The sequence below is a fragment of the Phoxinus phoxinus genome (assembly GCF_949152265.1).
Source record: "Phoxinus phoxinus genome assembly, chromosome: 25".
NCBI lineage: Eukaryota > Metazoa > Chordata > Actinopteri > Cypriniformes > Leuciscidae > Phoxinus > Phoxinus phoxinus.
The window spans coordinates 7,643,596-7,668,252 of record NC_136900.1 but is presented as its reverse complement, the minus strand read 5'-3'; the positions used below and the strand labels follow the sequence as shown (position 1 = coordinate 7,668,252).

General features: G+C 41.7%; 1 protein-coding gene across 1 annotated transcript in view; it reads left to right on the top strand.

Moving 5' to 3' along the window:
• Positions 1–16,781: 16,781 nt before the first annotated feature.
• slc6a13 (solute carrier family 6 member 13) overlaps positions 16,782–24,657 on the top strand; it is a 28,624-nt gene continuing 20,748 nt past the window's right edge. The window contains exon 1 of the mRNA XM_079603070.1: positions 16,782–16,907. Within this exon, the coding sequence (XP_079459196.1) occupies positions 16,901–16,907 (7 nt within the window). The 5' untranslated portion in view covers positions 16,782–16,900. The remainder of the gene's footprint in view (positions 16,908–24,657) is intronic.

Sequence of the window (24,657 nt, the reverse complement as noted above, 5' to 3'; positions counted from 1 at the left end):
TATCGATTCCTTTGGATAAATATTAGGTAGGCCTACAGTAGATGCGTTAATGTTATGTTAATGTTAATGCATTATGTTAATTTTTCTCCTCCATAAAAAACGTACTCGGTTACTAACGTAACCTCGGTTCTCTCTAGAAGAGGGAACGAGTACTGCGTCGAAGAACGCTACGGGAAAGATATTTCTTTGTCGAGATTGAAGCCTAAAATTAATCCTTAATTTTGTAATAATGTAAAACGCTTTTCTGAAGCATACAACCTAGGCGGAGCAATACAGCTCACCCATTGGCTGCTCTGCCAGAAAAGCACAGCCTATGCGAGGCCAGGACGCTGACCAATGAGGGCGCTTCGCGCCCTTCTGCGTCACCTCCCGCCCAAACAGGCGTGGCCTAGGCCTATAAATACGAGCATAGCTGTCTAACACGCCGATTTTCGTCAATGAAGCGACGCAGCGCGGACACGCACGGCCATGAGACGCAGTACTCGTTCCCTCTTCTAGAGAGAACCGAGGTTACGTTAGTAACCGAGTACGTTCTCTTACGTAGAGTTCTCTCGTACTGCGTCGAAGAACGCTACGGGAACCCCATGTAAAACGCCGTGCGTGCTCTTGGACCGACACAGACACCTAAGGGCGCGCGCGCCCTGGTATACAAGCGCCTACCCCAAGAAGTATAGGGAGAGCGGCTAAATTAGCATCATCCCTTTATAGTAGTGCCTCTTAAGGCATAATAGCATATATATGTAAATATAGATATATATGAGGGGTAATAGCATGCTCATGGGACACATTGTCAGTGAGTGATGCTTAAACATTGAAGTGACCTGGGCCGCAGCGCGGGGCAGGAACACTTATACACATTAAACATTGAAGTGACCTGGGCCGCATCGCGGGGCAGAAACACTTATACATATTAACATTGAAGTGACCTGGGCCGCAGCGCGGGGCAGAAACACTTATACATATTAACATTGAAGTGACCTGGGCCGCAGCGCGGGGCAGGACACTAATGCATAGTCTTCTAGACCGAGAGCAGTTTAGCCTGCAACGCAGGAACCTCTAGGTTATAGAACCTAATAAATGTAGACGGGGAGGCCCAGCCTGCCGCCATACAGATATCTTGTAACGAGATTCCGCTATACCAAGCCCATGAAGAGGCCATGCCTCTCGTGGAATGTGCTCTGATGCCCAAAGGGCATTCCAAACCTCTAGATGCGTAGGCTAGCGCAATGGCGTCCACTACCCATCGAGACAGACTCTGTTTCGTCGCGGCTCGCCCCTTGGAGCGTCCGTTGAACGAAACAAAGAGCTGCTCCGTCTGTCGAAAAACAGCGGAGCGGGACACATAAGCTCTTAATGCCCTGACCGGGCAAAGGGGGCTATTTCCGTCCTCTGAAGCCGGCAGAGCCGACAGGGAGATGACCTGAGCCCTGAACGGTGTGTTGAGGGACTTAGGCACGTACCCATGCTTCGGTTTCAATACGACTACAGAGTCGTTTGGCCCGAACTCCATACAAGAAGCTCTCACTGAGAGCGCTTGCAAGTCTCCCACACGCTTCACTGAAGCGAGAGCCAAAAGAAACACGGTCTTGAAAGACAGGTGTTTCATGTCAACTGAGTGAATAGGCTCGAAAGGGGCCCCTTTCATAGCGTTCAACACTGTAGAAAGGTCCCAAACGGGGACTGAGGGGGGCCTTGGGGGGTTTAACCTCCTGGCGCCTCTAAGGAAACGGACCACCAGGTCGTTCCTGCCTAGTGAACGGCCAAGCGTTGGATTAACGAACGCTGATATGGCAGCCACATAGACTTTGAGCGTGGATGGGGTTCTTCCCTTATCCAATAGCTCTTGCAAGAAGGAGAGAATCTCCGGTTCTCCACACTGAAGTGGTGACAGACCTTGATCTGAACACCATCCAGAGAACACCGACCATTTGGAAGCGTAGAGCCGTCTAGTAGACGGAGCCCTAGCTTGCTCGATCGTGTCTAACACTCCTCTTGGGAGGTTAGCGGGTACCCGTTTATGGCCCATACGTGTAGGGACCAAAGCTCGGGGTGAGGATGCAGGATCGCGCCCTTGGCCTGTGAGAGGAGGTCTCTCCTCACTGGAATCGGCCACGGGGCAGTACTTTTTAGTCGCATCAAAGCTGGGAACCAGGTCTGATTCGTCCAGTATGGAGCAACCAGTAGTACCGAGCATCCGCTCTCCTTGATACGCTCCAGCACTTGAGGCAGGAGTGAGACAGGAGGAAAGGCATAGAGCGGACGGCGGGGCCAGACTCTGGCCAGCGCGTTCGCGCTCTTCGAAAAGAATTCTGGGCAGTGAGCGTTTTCCTGGTTTGCAAACAGGTCTATTTCCGCTCTGCCGAACCTTTTCCACAGCAGACGCACTGTCTGTGTGTGTAGGGACCACTCTCCCGTAGGAACATTGTTCCGTGAGAGTCTGTCCGGGCCTACGTACAAGTGGCCTGGCACGTGTATTGCTCTTAACGAGCGCAGGTTGTGCTGGGCCCACACCAGTATGCGTTCCGCTAACCTGAATAGGTTTCGGGACCTCAGGCCACCCTGGTGGTTTATGTAGGCTACTACCGACACGTTGTCCGAGCGGACCAGGACGTGGTGTCCTTTTATCCGGGGACAGAAACGCCTCAGCGCAAAGTCCACCGCCATCATTTCCAGGCAGTTTATGTGCGGTAGTTTGGCTCGCTCTGCCCATTGGCCAAAGAGCGGTCTGCCGTCGAGCAGTGCTCCCCAGCCTGAGGTGGACGCGTCCGTGGACACCACCTTCAGGCTCGAGGAAGTCCCCAGGCTTACACCTGACCGGTACCAGTCTGACGCTCTCCATGGTGTCAGGGCTGAAATGCATTCCTGAGTGACCTTGAGGCGATAACGACCGTGTAACCATGCTCGGCGCGGTACGCGCGTTCTCAACCAGAACTGTAGTGGGCGCATGCGCAGCAGGCCCAACTGCAGCACTGTAGAGGCTGAGGCCATGAGGCCCAGCATTTTCTGAAATCTCCTGAGCGGCACTATGTGGCCGCTGCGGAAGGATTTCGCCATTTGCAGGGTATTTCGCCTGCGCTGTGATGACAGGCGTGCTGTCATAGACAGTGAGTTCAGATCCAGTCCTAAAAAGGAGATCCTTTGACTGGGAAACAGTGAACTTTTCTCCCAATTGACTCTCAGACCTAAGCACTCGAGGTGATCGAGTATTAGTGTCTTGTGGTGAGCGAGTTCTGACGGAGATTGAGCTAGAATCAGCCAATCGTCCAAATAGTTCAGAATTCGAACGCCTCGGAGTCTCAGGGGTGCCAGCGCCGCGTCCATGCACACTGTAAATGTACGAGGTGCTAGGGATAGGCCGAATGGCAGGACTGTGTACTGATATGCCCGGCCCTCGAAGGCGAATCTCAAAAATCGCCTGTGACGTGACGCAATTTGTATGTGAAAATACGCGTCTTTCAGATCTATCGCCATAAACCAGTCTCCTCGGCGAATTTGCGCGAGGATTTTTCTGGTCGTGAGCATTCTGAACTTCCGCTTTGTTAGCGTTTTGTTCAGACGCCTTAGATCTAAAATGGGTCTGAGACCCCCGTCTTTCTTCGGTACCAGGAAATATCTGCTGTACAGACCCCCTTCGCTCTGAGCTTGAGATAAAGGCTCTATGGCCCCTTTGCTCAATAGCTTCGCTATTTCGGCTCGAAGTAGATGTGCTACTTCTGTTTTTACCGTGGTTTCGACTTTTCCCGTGAAACGGGGAGGGCGTCGATGAAACTGTAGCGAATAGCCTCTTTTTATAGTCTCTAGCACCCATTCTGAGACCCCGGGAAGTCATTCCCATGCATCTGCACGTGTGACTAGGGGTTGAATGTAATCTGGGCCCTGGTCGCGAAATGGCGGCGACACGAGAGCAACCGTGTGCTGTGACATGGACGCCGTGGCGTGTGAGGCGGGGGGCATGTTTAACACAGTATGCATCCCGCGCGCGCTCAGCTCTCTGTGTCGAGAGAGAGCGCGCGGGACGAGTCCCGTAGGGCTCGTGATGTTTGTGAATAAACGTGGGCGCTTGGTGGCGGGCACATTTATAACACCGGGAACACTGTTTTTGTGTACTGACTGACCGTTCGTTAGTTTCGTTTTTACAGAAAACCGCGGAACGTGCAGTGTGTAGTGGTTGTGGGCCCTTGGCAGTGGGTCACGCTCACTACATGTAAAACACAATCGGCATGAGCCGATTTTATGTGTGCAGACCCTGCGTTGTTCAGGGCTGTGCTTGCACGGGTTGAAAAACCGGGCTCTGGTCGCGAAATGGCGGCGACACGAGAGCAGTCGTGTGCTGTAACATGGGCGCCATTGCAGCGTGATGCGGGGGCGCGCTTAATCGAGCGGGCAGCCCGCGCGCGCTCTCAGCTCTCTCAGGTGAAAGAGAGAGCGCGCGGTGCGAACCCCGTACGGCTCGGCATGTTTGAGAATAAATGTGGGTGCGTGAACGCGGGTACATTTATAGCACTGGGAAGTACTGTCTATTAGAACTGACTGACCGTGCATTGGTTTCGTTTCATAGAAACCGTGTGACATGTAGTTTGTAGTGATTGTGGGCGCTTGAAAACGGGCACGCTCACTACCTATAATGCACAATCGAAATGGGTCGATTTATGTGTGCAAACCCTGTATGTGTAGGGCTGTGCTTGTGTGTACGAATGGGCACTAGGTCGTGGGCATTACGGATACACACATTACATCATCGGCTGTGGCCGGGACACCGTGTAGCACAGAGAGTACTGTCTATCAGAACCGACTGACCGTGCATTCGTTTCGTTTTTACAGAAACCACGGGACATGCAGTGTGTAGTGATTGTGGGCACTGAAAAGCGGGCACGTTCACTAACTTACATGTGAAGCACAACCGACACGGGTCGATTTTATGTGTGCAAGCCCTGTATTGTGTAGGGCTGTGCTTGTGTGTACGAATGGGCACTAGGTCGTGGGCATTACGGATACACACATCACACCATCGGCCGTGGCCGGGACACCAGTAAATACATTTTCAGATTTACCTGGGGCGTCGTGAAAACGGCGTCTGTGTGCAGGCAAACGGGCATTGATGCCGATTTGGTGACTGCAAAATACACTGGCACGGTCGCGAATGTTGGGACTGTGCGAGCGAGACATTTTAGTGAAATCCGGCCGCGGCGGGATTTTAACACTGTAGCTTTCCTCGAAGCAGAAATGCGCATCCTGGCTGAAAACGGGGCTTTCCGGGACTCCGCGATTTCCTCGTGAATTCAGGAAGAAAAAGGCGCGGGTCGTGAGGACGGTAACGTACGTTCCTCTGCAGAAAAGCAGCCATCCAGCCGGTAAGCGCATCGATGCTGGTCTTTCTCCGTCGACGCTCACGAGCGGCGGGGGAGGGGAGATCCTCGGAGCTCGCCCATCCGAAGCGAGGAGAGAACAGCAGTCGTCCTTCACAGACATGGCTTCATCTTCCTCATCCATGACGGACGCGGCGGCACACAGCGGCCCTTGTCCGTCGGTCAGAGAGTCGAGCGAAGCGGGCGGAGAAGCTAGCGGCAGCAGCGGCGAGCATCTCGTGGTGAAGGGAGGTTCCGGGCTCTGCTAAGCACGGCGCTTTTCACGGCGCGGCACTACAGCGGGCGGAAAAGGGTGCAGCTTCAGTAAATGAACGCCAGGCGAGTCCGCAGAGTCACCGTAGGCATCAAATCACAGTGATGGCAGCCGCCATCGACGAGAGCTGAAGCTGCGTGATACTCACAGGCAGGAAACACAAGCACGTGGTCCCCGTCGCTGAGCGGGGCTCTACACGAGCCACAGGAGGTGCGAGACATCTTGAAAAAGACGCTCGGCTCTTTTAGTGTGGAAAAACTGTGTGACGCGACGGCGAACACACACACAAAACACACACACATAATGTAAAGGATATTCCACGCCGGAGAAGCGCAGCAGGGAACGGCGGCTGAAGGCGGCGATGACCAGCGGCTTCAGGTAAGAGGCGCGTCCTGCTGAGGTGCTTGTTCCAAACGGCTGTGGCGGCTCGAATCCAATCCAGCGATGCGTGCAGCTTCGTGAATTTAAGAAAATCGGCGTGTTAGACAGCTATGCTCGTATTTATAGGCCTAGGCCACGCCTGTTTGGGCGGGAGGTGACGCAGAAGGGCGCGAAGCGCCCTCATTGGTCAGCGTCCTGGCCTCGCATAGGCTGTGCTTTTCTGGCAGAGCAGCCAATGGGTGAGCTGTATTGCTCCGCCTAGGTTGTATGCTTCAGAAAAGCGTTTTACATTATTACAAAATTAAGGATTAATTTTAGGCTTCAATCTCGACAAAGAAATATCTTTCCCGTAGCGTTCTTCGACGCAGTACGAGAGAACTCTACGTAAGAGAACTCACCTAATGCTGTAAACATACAGAGCCCTGTCAGCTGGTATTATTATTAAAGGTTAAAAATAGCATCTCAAATTACAATAAAATGCGTTTTTTTATGACAACCTTATAATATTTTAATGATAGACTATAGGTAAAAATATAATAAATATGAAATATAGTTATCATATTTAGCAAAACACTCCTCTCTACAGACAACTTTTTTAAGTCTACCTACGTGCTATGATTATTAAATGGCTTTCCTGAGGTGAACGTAACGTTATGTGACTGAGCTGTTTAGTGTTTATGGACCTCTTTCTCCGGTTGAAAAACACTTGATCGATCGATTTTATTACATTTCGGTAAGTTGAACTGTATCTTTCAAATTACCTATTGATCATTCGAAGTTAATTTACTATTAACTAAGTTAGTAGATGATCGGTTCAATTGCCGCTTGAACTGAGATCTGTCGCGTCACATTTACAAGCACCAAAACGGTGTTTATTGTTTGAATTTTGTAATTAAATTGACAGAATCTGAGAGCTGAGAATTAGTTTAATGTCAATAGTACCGTAACCTTCTCTGTCGGTGTCAGTTTCCTCTTTGCTTCGTGATTTTCTCTGCGTGAGAAATGAATGTGTGGCGTGAGAGCGTGTGGAAAGTGACAACTGCGTGAGTCTCACGGTGAATTCGTGAGTTGGCAGCCCTGCAGTGCAGATTCAGTTTATAAATGTTTTTGGCGGGTGGGCTTGTGCAGCCGCGGTCTTGTTCAGTTGCTTTGTTGTTTATGTATCTCTATGGCAAACGCGCTGAGCGCGTTCAGAACTGCGGGAGCCCAGAGCGAGCGTCGGCGGATGTTAAAGAGAAAACCGATTTCCTTTCAAACATATCGACGACGTACACTACACATTCGAGTTAATCAATAAAATCTATTTATCGCCTAGCCCTATGGAAAGGAACATTCGGAATCGTTAGTGGAATCGTTAACGTTTGGACGTGTACGATTCCGATGGATCGGACCGTTTGGAACCGGTTCCAAACCGGAACCTGGAACCGATTCCCAAGCCTAGTGGTCACGTCTTTCAATATTCAATATTCAAAAGTTGCTCTGCTCGCTAACCTTATGAGAAACGGAAGCGAGCAAAAAGACTACATCGACCAAATATAAACAGCCCCCTTTCCGTTTCCGGTAGCGCATTTATATTAACGAGCACTCAGTCCTTTAACCTGTTAGCCTTCAGCGCCACTTTTGAAAAATCCCCAGAAATAGCATACCCAACCTAAAAAAGATTCAATTAATTGACCCTTTGTCCTAAAAGCTCAAGTATGGTCTCATTTGAAAGCTGACACCTGGCACTTTATTGGAAATGTAGAATGAATTATTGTCATAATGAAAAAACATTTTTCATGAAAATTAAATTGAAGTTGGCCCGTCAGCACTCTAGAAATGCACTCCAGCTAAAGACACATGTCTGACCATGTTATATTTAAAATTTGAAGGTGATAAGTCTAAAACTCTGTATTTTGTTAAATGTTTTTCAAGATCATCTCAAATGACTTTATTTTGAATTGACTCTAAAATGCAAACTTGTGTTTATTGTCATCTATTAGCATCTATTCAGTCTATTGTCTCTATTGTTTTGTGGTGCAAACGAGCCCCATTCAGTGTCACTCTCTCCTGCTCACATTTACACCTTTCCAGCCGGCTTATGGCCATAAATATTCTTTTCCTTTGTCTCCATTATAATCGCTAACGACTGGCTAATCACGGTGTTTCACCCCCTAATTTCTTTCATAATCTTCACTTCACATTTGAAACTGTATCAAATGCCTTTCTTAAATAAAGAAATATTTCAGTAAGCATTCCGATTTAGAAAAAAAAATCATAAAAAATAACAGCTAGATGGCAGGTGCAACTAGAGAGCTAGCTAGCATGTTAGCTTAGCACACCATCAATACACGACAATTTATGAGATTAAAACCCTGTTTGAGCTCCAAACTTACTTTATAGTGCAAGTCGAGTGTTTTAAATAATCTTCTATGAGCTTATTTGGCTTCAGAAAAGAAAATCAGACAGAAAATATATGATTTGATATTATTCTGCACTATTGTAAAGTCTATACCGATTAGCATTACATTATACATATAATCTATTATTATAAAAATACCTGACATGGCTCGAAGAACACAGGTAAATCAAATATCATTGCAATCATGTTTATTGTCTTCAAAATATCTTTATCTGCATGTTACAGCCATAGACATGGCGATCTCTCTCTGTTAGCTGCTTTGTTTATGTTAGTGGTGGCGTCCAGAATTGTCATGTTATGTTCTTCTTCATGTGCAGTGCACGGAAAATACTGTGTATCTCTGGCGCCCTCAGCCTGCTGTATGGATTGAAAACACAGTACATCAGAGTATCCAGCGCTCTTTATGTATACATCGACGCATTTGGATATAAATTCAATAAATATTATTCCTGTCTATAGAAATATGATGTAAACCTATGATAATATATCAATATTTCTCCAAATCTGCACATTTTTGAGCCAAAAGCCCTGAGGAACGTTGTTTTGTCACGCGTTCTCAAGACAACAGCACCGGAGTTTTTTTCTGAATGGAGCAGCTGACGCTCATAATTCATATTAAAGGTATCGACTCATTTTTTCATTACATAAATCCTGACACAAATTAAGACATAACTGTCACTATAAGTTTCTCAGAATACAATAGTGGTCAAATACTGAAACGTGAGACTTATATATTTTTAATGATGTATAGTTTGTCAAGGTAATAACATTAAATCTGATAGTAACTTTGAACTATTTAAAAAAAAAACGCTTCAGAGCGTCCTCGCTCTGGTGAAGGTTAACAGGTTAACAGAATTCAATGGGATTTTACAAAATGACGAATAAAACACGACAGAAACTGTATTTCGCAACACTTTTTGTTTCTGGAACATCAACTAACATCACTAATTACTCGGTGAGTTGCACAGTTTTGAAAACTAATGTTAAAGGTTGTTTTAATTACATTTTCAGACATGCCCATTGACTCCAATGTTAAATGGGTCCATGGCCAATTCTTTTATAGTCAAAAACTCGAGAGAGGAACCATTGTCAAAAAAATTTTGTCCACCACTCTTGTTCATCCAAAACAAACTACAATATAGACTCAAGGTGTTAAATACCGGAATTATCCTTTAAGAGCTTACGTGTCCCACTCTGCTGCTTTTAGACAGACGGAGCAGCTCTTTGTTTCGTTCAGCGAACGTCCCAAGGGACTAGCTGTGTCAAAACAGAGCCTGTCCAGATGGGTAGTGGATGCCATAGCGCTAACCTACGCATCAAAAGGACTGCCGTGCCCGTTGGGCATCAGAGTAGAGGGCTGCATTGGGATTGAGTCCCGCCGGGTCCCGCGGGACCCAACGCAAATCTCGCGGGAGCGGGCGGTTTGAACTTTGCTGCGGGCGGGAACGGGCGGCTAAAAAAAACACAGCGGGATAGGGAAGTTGCCTAGCGACATGATGGAGATGTCAATAAATGATGTAGAAAAGAACCTCAAACTAGGTATTTACAGCACAAAACCTAAGCGCAAGGCAAGTCTGACATTTGGAGAAGTTTCTCAATTGTTTTTGATAAAGATGGAAAGGAACTGGACTTTGTTCATTGTGACAAATGTCTAAAGAAACGCGCGGAAGCCTAAGCGTTTTAGATGTCCCCGACTATTCGTCTTCCTGACCAGTGCGTCAGAATGCATGCAGGCCAGGGAAACGAAACAAACAACCGCATGAATCTCTTTAATAAAAGCAATACAAATGCGTGTTTTTTCCTGCGGGACGGGAGAAGACACAAAATCAGTGCATCTCTATTATTGTGCGGGAATAGATTCTCAGAGTTTTGCGGGTGCGGGCGGGAGTGGACATGCATATTGCGGGAGCGGGCGGGAGTGTAACACATATGTTGCGGGAGCGGGCGGTAATGGTCAGAAATTCGGCGGGCGCGGGCGGGAGCGGGATGAAGAAAACAGTCCCGCGCAGGGCTCTACATCAGAGCACATTCTACGAGGGGCATGGCCTCCTCGTGGGCTTGGTCTAGTGGAATCTCGTTGCAAGATATCTGTATGTCGGCAGGCTGGGCCTCCCCGTCTACATTTATAAGGTTTTATAACCTAGAGGTTCCCGTCTGGCAGGCCAGACTGCTCTCGGTCTAAAAGACACAATATGGTGTTTTCTGCCCCGTTCTATTACAACCCAGATTGCCAAAATGTTTTAAGCATCACTCACTGACAGTTTGTCCTATGAGCAATGTTATGACCCACCATATATATTTATATACAAATATATATGCTGTAAATGCCCCTCGGGGAACTAATTATAAAGGAATGATGCTATTCTAGCCTCTCTTTCCTGGAACTCTGTGTGAGTTTTTCTGGTGATCATACACTATGTGTGCCCCGGGCGCGCGCGCCCTTGAGTGTCTGGTGTTGGATCTCAGCATGCACGGCGTTTTACACGGGGTTCCCGCAGTGTCTTCGACTCTCGTAAGAGAACGTACTCGGTTACTAATGTAACCTCGGTTCTCTCTAGAAGAGAATAACCTTTCCCGTAGCGTCTTCGACGTAGTACTCGTTCCTCTTCTAGAGAGAACCGAGGTTACGTCAGTAACCGAGTACGTTTTTGTAGATAACGGTATCGTTTTCAAAAACTTGCACTTTGGGTATGTTTACACGACAGCGTTTTCAAATAAAACCAGAAAACTTATGCGTTTTGGCCGTTCATTTACATGACAACAGCTTTTTTGGGTGCCTGAAAACGCAAACTTTTGAAAACAACATCGTAAACAAAAAAAAACGCTAATCATCGCCACCTACTGGCCTGTGGCCTGGCATGAATAATACAGCGTTTTTAGTCGTTTTTACGGATCCTTGTAAACGGGATAATTTTGACAACGAAAAAAGCTGTGTTTGTAAACGATGTACAAAACGCCGAATCCCGTTTTTCGTGTAAATGAACGGCTGAAAATAATTTTTAGTTGAAAATGGTGTCAAAAAGCCCAGAATAAAGTAAAATTCGCTGCTGCTTCGTGACAAGTGAGTTTCCCATTATTCCAGTATGGCAACATTCCCGTCTCATCTGCTCAGGCCGCTCTAGCACTTTCTTGCTGTCCTGCTTTTCCTCTGCCAGGATCTTTTACGCAAGCAGTCTCCCACTGCGTCTTTAGGACCCCAGCACAACCGTGAACTGTGCTCAACGGGACCCTGCATGCTCAAACTCATAATTAACAGCGTTCCTGTCCCGGTTAAGACAAGGTGATGTTAAACGAGAGAGACAGAGCAGCCAGTGACCTGTGGAAGTGATGTGGAGAACTTTCAGGAAAAACATCTCTGAATTCCTCTTTATTGATGTTCAATGTTTCAAAATCACAATGTGGAACAATAAGTTCAGACAAGATCCCTTTTTTCTTTGTTGAAAGCAGATGAGGAAGGAATGTGTGTGTAATTAAATGCTCAGAGAGCAGGGATAATCTGTAAACATCATTCAGAACATGTGATATTTCAATACACAATAACCTAATTGGAGACCTAAATTACTGTATTTTCTACTGTATGTACTCAGGGTCTGAAAAGAATATGTGTGGGTCAAAAAGTGGGAATAAAAAATACTTACTGATTAAACATCCAGGATAAATCTCAGCCCAAAATTTAAAGAAAAAATATGAAAAAATCATGCAAAAATCCAAATTTAATTTATTATTCTTTTTTTTCTTTTTTAGGTGAAGTGCACTAGACATGATCCCCTGTAACAATACTGTACATTTTGAGTAGCTATAGATGTGATGGTTATATGCAAGCACACATATAATATTCTTTAGGTTTTTCAAAGGCAAAATGTACAGAACTACATCCACGTTTTGAGAAGAAGGCAAGCATCAAACAGATATAATGTGCTGTCCTGTATCATCAACATGCTGGACCCGGAGGATGTCACTTATTGCTCCGCGTCGTGCCTAACGACGCACCTTAGCTGTTCTAATTTCACTGTAAAAAACGGCTTCGCGGGGCTTATTGCTTTTATAAAACGGTTAGGCGGCCTACTCCATAAAAATATTCATTTTCATTCCTCCGCCAAGCAATGTAGTTCCCAAGAGGTTGCCAAGCAACACATAACAAACGGCATTGCGCAGTAATAGCCAACTAATAATGTAATGCGGTCACAGGTGTGTGTTTGTAGCAAGTAGAGGTAACTGCAGGCTGGAGCAATGGGCATGCCATGACATGCAGAGAGCCTGCCCACTCCCTATTAAGTCCTATTGTACCGAATTTTTTGTTGTAGTTCCACCAGAGTTCCACTGGGGGCGATCGCCCGAGTGCAAAATGAATGGGAGTCTATGGGGCTAGACGGCTAAATTTGTCTCTTTCACCCAATAGCCGTTGAGAAATCTCAGATTTGATTGTAGGTTTGGCAAGTTCAACATAGGTTATAGGTCGAAAATTGAATGAACGAGTACTTATGTCCTTTCGATTTCTTACAGGTTGAGTTGTTGTTGCCCATAACACGCTAGCATTCTGCTAATGAACGCTGATTGGTCAGTGAATGACTGGTTACGACCAGAGATACCGCTTGATGGCATCGCGGCATCCGAAGCGGGACCAGAATTTCTTCTAGCAGAAACTATTCTAGCACGTGTGTTTACCTGTGTCCGCTGTGTTGTGTGTTTACCTGTGTCAGCTGTACTGGCGATGCCTCCAGAGAAAAGAAAGTGCAGAGCGCGAAAACACCAAAGTGACTGAAGGATTGCCGTAAAGCAGTATCTCTGGTCGTACGATGTGTATGACGTCATTGACATTTTGAAAGACTTTTTAAAGCAAATAAGTGACTCTAAAAAATCTAACACACAGCAACGTGTAATTTCTTTGCATCTCCTTTCGAATACAACATTCAAATTACTAGACAAAAAAATTATATCTTGAGAAAAGTGGATTTTGAGGGGTGTAGCTCCATAGACCACCATTCATTCTGCACTCGTCCTGTGAGCGCCCTCATATGGAATCAGAGTGGAACTGCAACCAGTCAGAAGCCGGAAGTGTAGTGAGAGTGAACCTTCTCCCCTTATTAGACATTCACTGGTAATTTACAACGACTTCGAACGCCAATCAGAATCAAGGACCGGAACTCTCCGCTAAAGCCTTGTTTTCCCTTAGAGAACGAGACATTGCATGAGCTGTGAAAGGACCCTGCGTACTTTCACTGACAGATCACCTCTAGTGTAGTTTAGTGTCGAAACGCTGTTAACGTCCCATAAAGGAACATGTGCAGCTGCCCGCTTCACTTAGACAACAAGACGATTAATGGCGAGCAAATGGACTTGCTGAAGTCTCAGATGTTTCTCCTGAGAAAAAAACACACCAGAGACTGTCTCAAACTTTCTGCTCACATTTACTCAACAGTCTGCAATCAGAAGTCAGAGGTCCCCTTGCAAAAAATAAGTTTATTCAATTGTGCTATTAGTATACTTCTTTTAAACTAAAAATAGTCTACTTTTTATGTAGCCTACTTCTCAGAAATATAGGCTACTTACAATTACACTCAAGTATACTTGACTTATACTGACAGAAAAGTATAATTGGTAGCCTATACTTGTACTCAATATTTTATTCGAGATATACTTAAAAGTAAATTAAGTATACTAATATAGGCCTACTTGGTTTGAAGTTGTGTTTACTCTTTTGATTAAACACTTACATACTGTCTTATAAACTTACATTGTGTGAAAATATTAATTTATTAACAGATAGGAACATAGGAATTTATTTAAATTAGCTTAATATTGGAAGTATAAAAATGAATACCTAAATAGGAACATAGTATAGGCTACAATGCAAAATAATATATAAATAGTACATTTTAAGTATGTTAATTTCACTTAAAGAACACTTACAAGTATACTTGCAGTCTAAAACTATTAATCTACTGAGATATACTTCAAATTGTACTTTCATAAACTAAAAAAATGCATTACAAGTATTTGACAAGTAAACTATCTGTATAACTATAAGTTCACTTCTAGTTAAGTTGTGTACTCAGTTTACTACTTAAAGTGTACTTTTATACACTAAAATGTTGGCCAATTTAGTCCCAAGTATTGGAATAGTACACTTACAAGTATAGTACTAGTACGCTGATATTAGTATACTTAAAAAATATGCTTGTATACTTAAAAAAGGATGAACTAAAATATTTCTCATCAACTGCTCCACGTTCATTTTATATCTTACTGGGTGACAACTAGTGATTCATTTGCCTTTGTTTTTATGAATTTCAGAAGAAAAATCTGAGATTAGATGAACGCCGTAATCAAATATAACCGAGATCTCCATTAAATGTGCAGAGCTGTGAAAGAGCAGCATCTGAGCCGTAAAACTGTCTTCTGCGAGAGCGAAATGCTTGGTTTATTCTCCTAAATGAGCATCATTGAGTCGCTGGGAAGAAAAACACTCTTCCTGGAGCATCAGTATGCAGGGAACGACTGAAGACACAAAGAAAGAGGAGAAGAAAGGAATGGATGAATGAGCAAACCGTTTTGAATGCACAGACAAACTGAATTAAAAGAAAAACATCCAAAGTATCAATAATACATCGAAAACAGTGCATTCACAGGTTTGTGAGGGTGCTTGCATTGCTATGTGGTTGTTAGGGTGTTCGAAGCTGTTGTTAGAACATTGCTGGGTGGTTGCCAGGGCATTGCTATGCTGTTACTAATGTATTCTGAATGCTTTTTGTGTTCTTTGTGGTTGCTAGGGTATTTGGGAGGTTACCACTGCGTTGCTATGCACTTGCTAAGGTCTTCAGAGTGGTTTTTAATGCACTTCTGTGTGGCTGTGAGATTGTTCTAGATGGTTGCTAGGGCGTTGCTGGGTGTTTCCTTGGGTGAATTTCCAGGGTTCTTCTATGAAATTGGTTAAGGCATTTTTGTGTGTGTGTTTTTAGGGTGTTTGCTATGGTGTTCTGGATTGTTGCTAGTGTATTCTGCGTGGTTGCCAGGGTGTTGCTATGTGGTGCTAGGTGTTATGAGTTTGTTGTTGCTAGAGCTGCACGATTCTAAACAAAATTGAGAATCACGATTGTTTTTGTTTCAAAAAGAGATCACGATTCTCCCACGATTCTGAACAGACAGCTAAACAAAATAACATAATTTAATAGAGGTTCAGACAAAATTTTAATACATTTTAATTACATTTTTTTAATGTAATCGGGTTGAGTGAATGATTCTATTTCGCACATATAAATGCTTCACTTGTTTCATTACTGAGTGATGAAACCCAGTAATAAAATCAGCGTTTTTGAACAAATCACTTGAGTGAATGATTCAATGACAAATACATTCTTTAACAGTCTCTTGTCGCCACCTACTGGCGTAACGCTGTAATTGATACAATGGTGATTTTGATTGCTAGCATAGACATAAGTGTTTATATCTGACCTATAAACTTTTATCCCAATAGTTCTGTGATAATTTGAATATTTGTAACACAGGTATAATGATTTCAAAGGTTTAATAGACAGAGCCGAATGCCGATTCATTGTCATTTAGGAATAAGATCGCGTTGGTGTTTGAATCAAGATCACAATCTTTTAAAGTCCCCCTGCAGTCAATCATTTTATCCTCGAATGTTTTATCCTCGAATGTAACTCGACACCCTTGCCTCATTAAGTATACGCGGTTGTATGAATATGCAAATGAGCCCAGCCTCCACTCACTCAGAGATCCACTGGTTGACGATCACACGTTGATCTGATTGGTTACAAGGTAGTTTGTTGTGACGTCAGAAACACCAGCGATTTCAAACCGTGTTTTTGAGACTGTCTTTGGTTCACTGCAGTTTGAAGCAGAAAATACTCAGGAATGCTGTCGACTTGTGAATTTACACACGGTTTGTCTTAAAGCACATTAAAAACACCACATAGACACATAAACAACAGTTTCACCACAGGGGGACTTTAACTAAGGCCTAATCATGCAGTTCTAGCACTAAAAATACTGATATCTCTATAAAAAATAAAACTGACTGCACTTTTCAAATTAAAAAGATAACATTACGTTTTTATCCCAATAGAAAAGTCTCTTATAAAACATGAAAACATGCCTGCTTTTAACCAATTTATTAACATATGTCCCATGATCCTCTCTAGAGATTCTGTCTGAAACCCATTTGTTCATTTGTTGAGAAGCTGGTGTGATCCGGGTGGTCTTTTGAGACCGAGCCATAATGTTTCCTTTCTCTGGTGTCCTTCAGCGGAGAGAGAGAGAGAGAGAGAGAGAGAGAGAGAGAGAGAGAGAGAGAGAGCGTTATGCAATCCGTCAAAGCCTCACGGTCTCAGTGTTTTGTGAATGGGAGCGAGAGGGAGGAGTTGGACTTAGACCATCCAGGACTGACTGACTGACTGACGGGATTCACCAAACCAGAAAACCTTCACATTACAGAGCAAAACCTGAGAATATACAGGACACTTGCCCTGCGACATCCTAATGAAGGGTAAGAAGAGTCTTGCAGATTTCCTCGTGCCGTTTCATGTTTACTCAGATAACGCATGCATGTTTGTGACTTCTGTAGATTCTTATCAAAACCAGAAGTAGTTTGACATTTTAAGTGTCTTTTCAACGAGCAACTTGATTGTTGTTGCAGTTTTGTCGAGCACGGTTCTGTCAGGAGTTTGGAAGTCCTTCTTTTTTTCCTTAATGACTTTTTTTGGGGGTAACACTTTACAATAAGGTTCATTAATGAACATGAACTAAGAATAAACAATACTTCTACAGCATTTATTAATCTTAGTTAATATTAGTTTCAACATTTACTCAACAACATACTTGTATTTGTTAACATTAGTTAATGCACTGTGAACTAACATGAACAAACAATGAACAGCTGGATGTTTATTAATATTAACAAAGATTAATAAACACTGTAACTCATGTATTGCTCATGGTTAGGTCATGTTAGTGAATACAGTAACAAATATTATCTAATGTATTTTTTTTTTTTTTTTTTACATTTTAGAATAGTCACAAAAGTTTGGGAGCAAAGCATGAAAAACAGCTCTTTTATATTCAAGCTTGTTGTTTGTCTACAGCTTTTCTCATTCATCCTGAAATGCTTTTAAACACTATTGAAGTGTGTGATGAGCAATTCATGATGCTTTTCCTTCACTCAAATATTAGTTTTATAATGACATTTTGTATGCATGCACACTTTACACTACTGTTCAAAAGTTTGGAGCCAGTAAGAAATTAATAGGCACATTTTATTCAGCAATGATGCATTAAATTGGCCAAAAGTGACAGTAAAGACTAACAGTATAATGTAACAAAATAAATGCTGTTCTTTTGAACTTCCATTCATCAAACAATCCTGAAAAATAAAATATATTAGAGTTTCCTCAAAAATATGAAGCGGCACAACTGTTTTCAACACTGATAATAATCATAAATGTTTCTTGAGCATCAAATCATCATATTAGAGTGATTTCTGAATGATCATGTGACACTGAAGACGAGTAATGATGCTGAATACTCAGCTTTGATCACAGGAATAAATTACACTTTACTGTATTATTCACATAGAAAACAGTTATTTTAAATTGTAATAATGTTTCACAGTTTTACTGTATTTTTGATCAAATAAATTCAGCCTTGTTGAGTGTAATTTCTTTCAAAAACATAAAAAAATGAATGTATGTTTGTCTATAAAATGTATTTATACTATAGAATAACTTCACATTTCAAGCTGTTGGATCATAATGTTGTAAAATCATGAGGATCATAACAATAGTGTGTCTAAACTTTTGAACATGGTAAAAGAAGACGAATCAATTGCCTGCAAAGCAACTTCATTAATTCTAAATGTGCAATTCACTTTTTTTTCATAAAACGAATGCAGATGCATGAGGAATTTCAGTCATGCATCTACACAAATATGCCACTGTGTGATATATGTAGACGTTTTCAGCTATGCATTTCGTTCCTTTGGGATTTTCCTACTTGCATGTTCAGATTTCCACATTCCCCATCACAACATATGCTATTCTGCTCGTATAATTGAACAATAAGCCGCAAAAAGCACAAATTAAACTCATTAAATTTAAATGTGTTGATTGTTAACAACTACACCCATGAAATAAAGGTTTACAAATCACTGCAATATAGCGAATCCAAATAATAATCTGCCAAGCTGCCGATCTTACATGACACATGCGTGTGATATATGAACGCTCCTGTGGCGTTTGGCCTCACATTGACTGTAATATGAGGATTAATTGATGATCTTTTTGCCTTTGTGTCAGCAAGTTGAGAGATTTATTGCGCTGGCAGAGATTCAAGTGAGCTTTTGTAAAGACCGCATTTTCATTCGTCCTGCAAGTATCTACCTGCATCGTGAGCCTATTTCTCATATTACAAATCGTAGTCGGATGTCACAGATTTGACCGCTCTACTTATTTATTGCTCAGATGTCGCTCTTTCATAGCTCATGAGATTTTGAGATATGGTTTTGAGATCATTTTGAGACACTTTTGAGTGTAGACTTTATTATCTTGAGCACAGTTTGAGATATCTTTGAGATCTCTTTTGAAACTCTAAGTTATGAAAAATGTGAGATTAGTAGGATCGTTTTCTCAGGAGAAACAACTGAGAAGCGGGAGACTTCAAAAGCTCAGTTGAGATATTAAAGTGATCTATGTGCAGTTCGTATTTTCTTTTGGTGTCATTGGGAAACCTGAGCAGATTTTGAGACATTCCTGAGATCTCTTTTGAAGTCCATTTGCTCGAGCTCATTGCTGTCTAGAAACAGTTGAGATATTACAGAGATATATGTGCCGGTTTTCTTTCCTTTTGGATGTTTGGAAATTCAGAGTTTGAGACATTTGAGATCTCTTGAAACTCTAGAGATGATATATATGTGAGATTAGCAGGGTTTTTTCCTCTTATGAGAAGCAGGAGTATTCAACAGGTCTGTTTGCGTCTATTTATGTCTAGGAGAAACAGATGAGACATTAAGGAGATATATTGTTGAGTTTATTTTATTTTATTTGGTATCTTTGGGCAATGCGAGCAGAGTTTGAGACATTTTTAGATCTCTTGAAACTCTGTAAATGATAAATGTGAGATTAACAGGTTCTTTCCTCATGAGAAACATCTGAGAAGCTGGAGACTTCAGGTCGGTTTGCATCTTATTGGTGCCTACGAGAAACAGTCGAGACATTAAAGGATTAGTTCACTTTCAAATAAAAATTTCCTGATAATTAACTCACCCCCATGTCATCCAAGATGTCCATGTCTTTCTTTCTTCAGTGGAAAAGAAATGAAGGTTTTTTTGAGGAAAACGTTCCAGGATTTTTCTCCATATAATGGACTTCAATGGCAACCAACGGCATTTGTGGTTAAAAAGTATATCATTTTAATTTATTTTTATAAAATGGCCGATGGTTTGTCTAGATAAGACTCTTATTCCTCGGCTGGGATCGTGTCGAGACTTTGAAGCTGCACTGAAACTCACATTTGAACCTTCAAACCGTTGGTTGCCATTGAAGTCCATTATATGGAGAAAAATCCTGGAACGTTTTCCTCAAAAACCTTCATTTCTTTTCGACTGAAGAAAGACATGGACATCTTGGATGACATGGGGGTGAGTTAATTATCAGGACATTTTTATTTGAAAGTGAATTAATCCTTTAAAGAGGTATATGAGGAGTTTTCTTTTGATATCTTTGAGAAATCTGAGCAGAGTATGAGAATTTTTTAAGAATTGAAATTCTGCAGATGATATATGTGAGATTAATTGTTTTTTTTCTCATTAAAAACATCTGAGAAACAGCCTCTCATTGCTGTCTAGGAGAAACAGTCGAGATATTAAAGAGATCCGTGCGTCGTTCTTCCTAACTTTTGTATCTTTGGGAATTCTGAGCACAGTTTGGGAAACTTTTGCGATCTCTTTTGAAACTAGAGATGAAACGTAGGTGAGATTAGTAGGCGTTTCTTTTCTCATAAGAAACATCTGAGAAGCAGGAGACTTCAGTTTGTCTCTTATTGGGGCCTACGAGAAACGGTTAAGATTTTAAAGAGTTTTTTTCTTTGGTATCTCTGAGAAATCTGAGAACATTTTTTAGATCTCTTTTTGAAACGCTAGAGATTATATCTATGAGATAAGTGGGCGTTTTTCCTCATGAGAAACATCTGAGAAGCAGGAGATTTCAGCAAATCCTTTGCTCTCCGTTTAATTTGATTAAAGTGTCCAGAAACAGTTGAGATATTAAAGAGATCTATGTGCCGTTCTTCTTTCCTTTGATGCTGTACTTTTAGGAAATCTGAGCAGAGTTTGAGACATTATTGAGATCAATCCTTAAGTATAAAGGAGTTACTGTGTTTTTTTCTGAGGAGAACAAGAAGCAGAAGACCTAAGCAGAAACTCAATTTGCTCTCTATTTCATCTCTTTGAGATCAACAATTGCCAGCATAAATCTGTTTTGATTGCAGAGTTTGGTATTGTAGAAAATCTGAGCATGATTTGACATGTTTTAATAATATTACGGCTTTTTATTGAATATTTATATTTTTACATTTTTTTTCTTGTCGATATCTGTTTGTATGGTTCTGTATGTTTTATGTAAGCGTATACCACTGAGGAGAAGCACTAAATTTCGTTGTATACTGTGCAATGACAAAAAATGGTATTCCATTCCATTACATTACATTCCATTACATTCCATTACATTCCATTCCATTCCATTACATTCCATTACATTACATTACATTACATTACATTACATTCTACTTTATTCTATTCCATTCCATTCTATTCCATTCCATTACATTACATTACATTCCATTCCATTCCATTCCATTACATTACATTACATTACATTACATTACATTCTACTTTATTCTATTCCATTCCATTCCATTCCATTCCATTCCATTACATTACATTACATTACATTCTACTTTATTCTATTCCATTACATTCCATTCCATTACATTACATTCTACTTTATTCTATTCCATTCCATTCTACTCTATTCCATTCCATTCCATTCCATTCCATTCTATTCTATTCTATTCTATTCTATGAAAGTCTTGAGGTCACACGTGGTGTTTTTCTAATGAGAACAATCTGAGAGGCAGGACACTTAAACAGACTCTCCTTCTTATATGTGACCCTGGACCACAAAACCAGTCACATGGGTCAATTGTTTTTATTGAGATGTATACATCATCTGAAAGCTAAATAAATAAGCTTTCCATTGATGTGTGGTTTATTAGGATAGGACAATATTTGGCCGAGATACAACTATTGAAAATCTGGAATCTGAGGGTGCAAAAAAAATCTAAACATTGAGAAAATCCCCTTTAAAGTTGTGCATTTGTGTTCACGATTGTGCTGCATTCACTCACATAAATACATGTTTTATATATTTACGGGAGGAAATTTACCAAAAATATCTTCATGGAGCATTATCTAATATCCTAATGATTTTTGACATAAAAGAAATCAGATCATTTTGACCCACAAATGTATTGTTGGCTATTGCCACAGATATACCCGTGCGACTCGAGACTGGTTTTGTGATCCAGAATCAACAATTGAGATAATGATGAGATTTGTTTGTCACTTTTCTGTCCTAAGGGGCAAACGCCCCTCAGAAGCTCAGCTCTATACGACTAATGTGTGATCTCATCTCTGGCCTAGTGAAAACCACCTCATCTACCAAACAAACCAGAAGTCTGTTCTGCCTCACGCTGCCAGTCCTTCATTCCTTCAGGTGTCTTGTTAATGCAAGCGTCTATTTTTACCAGTCTGGTAATGCTTTGCGGTTTTCACTGACGACTGTGACACTGGCGCTTCCCCCTCCTCCTTCTGCAAAAGAAAAAGAGCACATTCTCAAGGCCTCTGACTCTGCGGGACGTCCAGCATGCCTGATGGTTGAAACCTCAAGCGTGTTGAACAGACATTTTTCCCTCTGATTAACTTTGGATATTCACTGTAAAAAAAAAAATTGTTGGTTTAACTTAAAAAAAGTAAGTTACCTGGTTGCCTTAAAAATGTTGAGTTCATTAAAATTAAATAATTGAGTTAATGCAATGAAGGAGATTGGTTTAATAGAAACTGAAAATATTGTGTTATCTGAACTACATTAATTATCTAAGTTGATTTGACAAAATATAAAAGTAAAAAATACAAAATATTAAAAATAATTTGCTTTTGTATTTGTTTCAGGACTCAGATTTCACACCAGAGTTGTTCAGGGTACAAAGTTCAGTTATTTTTTTATATTTTTTAATTATGCTTCAGTTCAGTGAAAAAGTGCTGAAATGTATTTAAAACAACGACAAAAAAGTTCTTTCACTGGATGTACAATAGCCTGGACATTCAGCAAAATGTCTCCTTTTGTGTTCCGCGTAAGACGGAAAGCCATTACGGCTAAATGGTGACAGAATTGTTTAATGTCTTTGATTTTCTGAAACGCACAGATGAGTCCGACTCGTTAATTCAAGCTGACAGAAATGAACACAGTGAGTGAGTCTTCTGTTTCGCACACAGAGAGAGTCTCTTCAGCAGTGCTGGGTGTTGGGTAGCCGTATCCCACAATGCTCGTGTGATCTGTCACTATCATGGCATGCGTGTGGTCATGTGATGCCGTCTCCAGTAATGCTCTCTTGAACGGGGATAGTGAGTTCTGTCATCATTTACATAACACGGACATGACAAAAGGAGAAGCAGTAAAAATTTCAGTACATAGTCATTTTTACATATTTGCTGTCCAGAGTGCCATTTGAGTGTGTTGCTATGCAGTTGCTAAGGTGTCCTGAGTGTTTTTGGAACATGTTGCTTTCCAGTTGTTTATGTGGTTGTTACTAAGGAGTCTTGCGTGTTTTTATCATGTTGCTCTATGCAGTTTCAAAAGTATTCTATTGTAAGAGTTATTTTGCATGTTATGCAGAAGCTAAGGTGTTGCTATGCAGTTGCAAAATCATTCTACAGTAAGAGTTGTTTTGTATTGCTATGTATTTGCTAAGGTGTTGCTATGTCTTCTGAGTGTTTTTTAACATGTTGCTATGCAGTTGCTAGGGTGTTGCTTTGTGGTTATTAAGGAGGCTTGAGGTGTTTAATATGTTTCTGTGCCGTTGCAAAAGCATTCTACAGTTAGAGTTGTTTTGTGTGTTGCTATACAGTTGCTAGGGTGTTGCTATGTGGTTGTTAAGGAGGCTTGATGTGTTTAATATGTTGCTGTTCAGTTGCAAAAGCATTCTACAGTAAGAGTTGTTTTGTGTGTTTTTACATGTTGCTATGCAGTTACTAAGGTGGTTGCCATGTGGTTGTTAAGGAGTCTTGAGTGTTTTAACATGTTGCTAGGCAGTTGCAAAATCATTCTACAGTAAGTGTTGTTTTGCATGTTGCTATGCAGTAGCTAGGGTGTTGCTATGTGGTTGTTAAGGAGTTTTGAGTGTTTTAACATGTTGCTATGTGGTTGTTACAGAGTCCCGAGTGTTTTTATTATGTTGCTATGCTGTTGCTAGGGTGTTGCTATGTAGTTTTCAATGAGTCTTGAGTGTTTTATTATGTTCCTACTATGCAGTTGCAAAAGAATTCAACGGTAAGTATTGTTTTGTGTGTTGCTAGGGTGTTGCTATGTTGTTGTTAAGGAGTCCTGAGTGTTTTTACTATGTTGCTATGCTGTTGCTAGGGTGTTGCTATGTGGTTGTTAAGGAGTCTTGAGTTAAAATGTTGCTATGATACACTAAGAGTTTTGTGTGTGTTGCTATGCAGTTGCTAAGTGGGTGTTGCAATGTGAGTGTTTTTTTAGCCTACATGTATTTTATATTAAGTTTAGTGAAGGGCCTTTATGTCCTTGTGAGTTTTTTCACATGCTGTATTTGCATTAAGCCATAGCAGATCAGTCGTTTTGTGGCTTCTGAATGCAACGGTTACAAACATCATGACAAAACATGCAATAATATGCATGGAATTGAGTGGGTTCACTGCGTTTACACAAACAGCCAGGCTTTTGTGCTCAGACTGGTTTATGAAAGGATCTGGTCTGAATGGGTGTGTTCGGGCCTCGTATCTTCATGTTTTACCAGATTACTTTCGGTCTTTCCCCATGAATGAAAACACTGCTGTCAATCTTTTAAAAGATTTAAAAGTTTGAATTAATTACACCATTAATTGATCAAAATAACCACAAATGTTGAATTTCTATGTGATTATAAATGCATTAAACAGTGCTACTCTT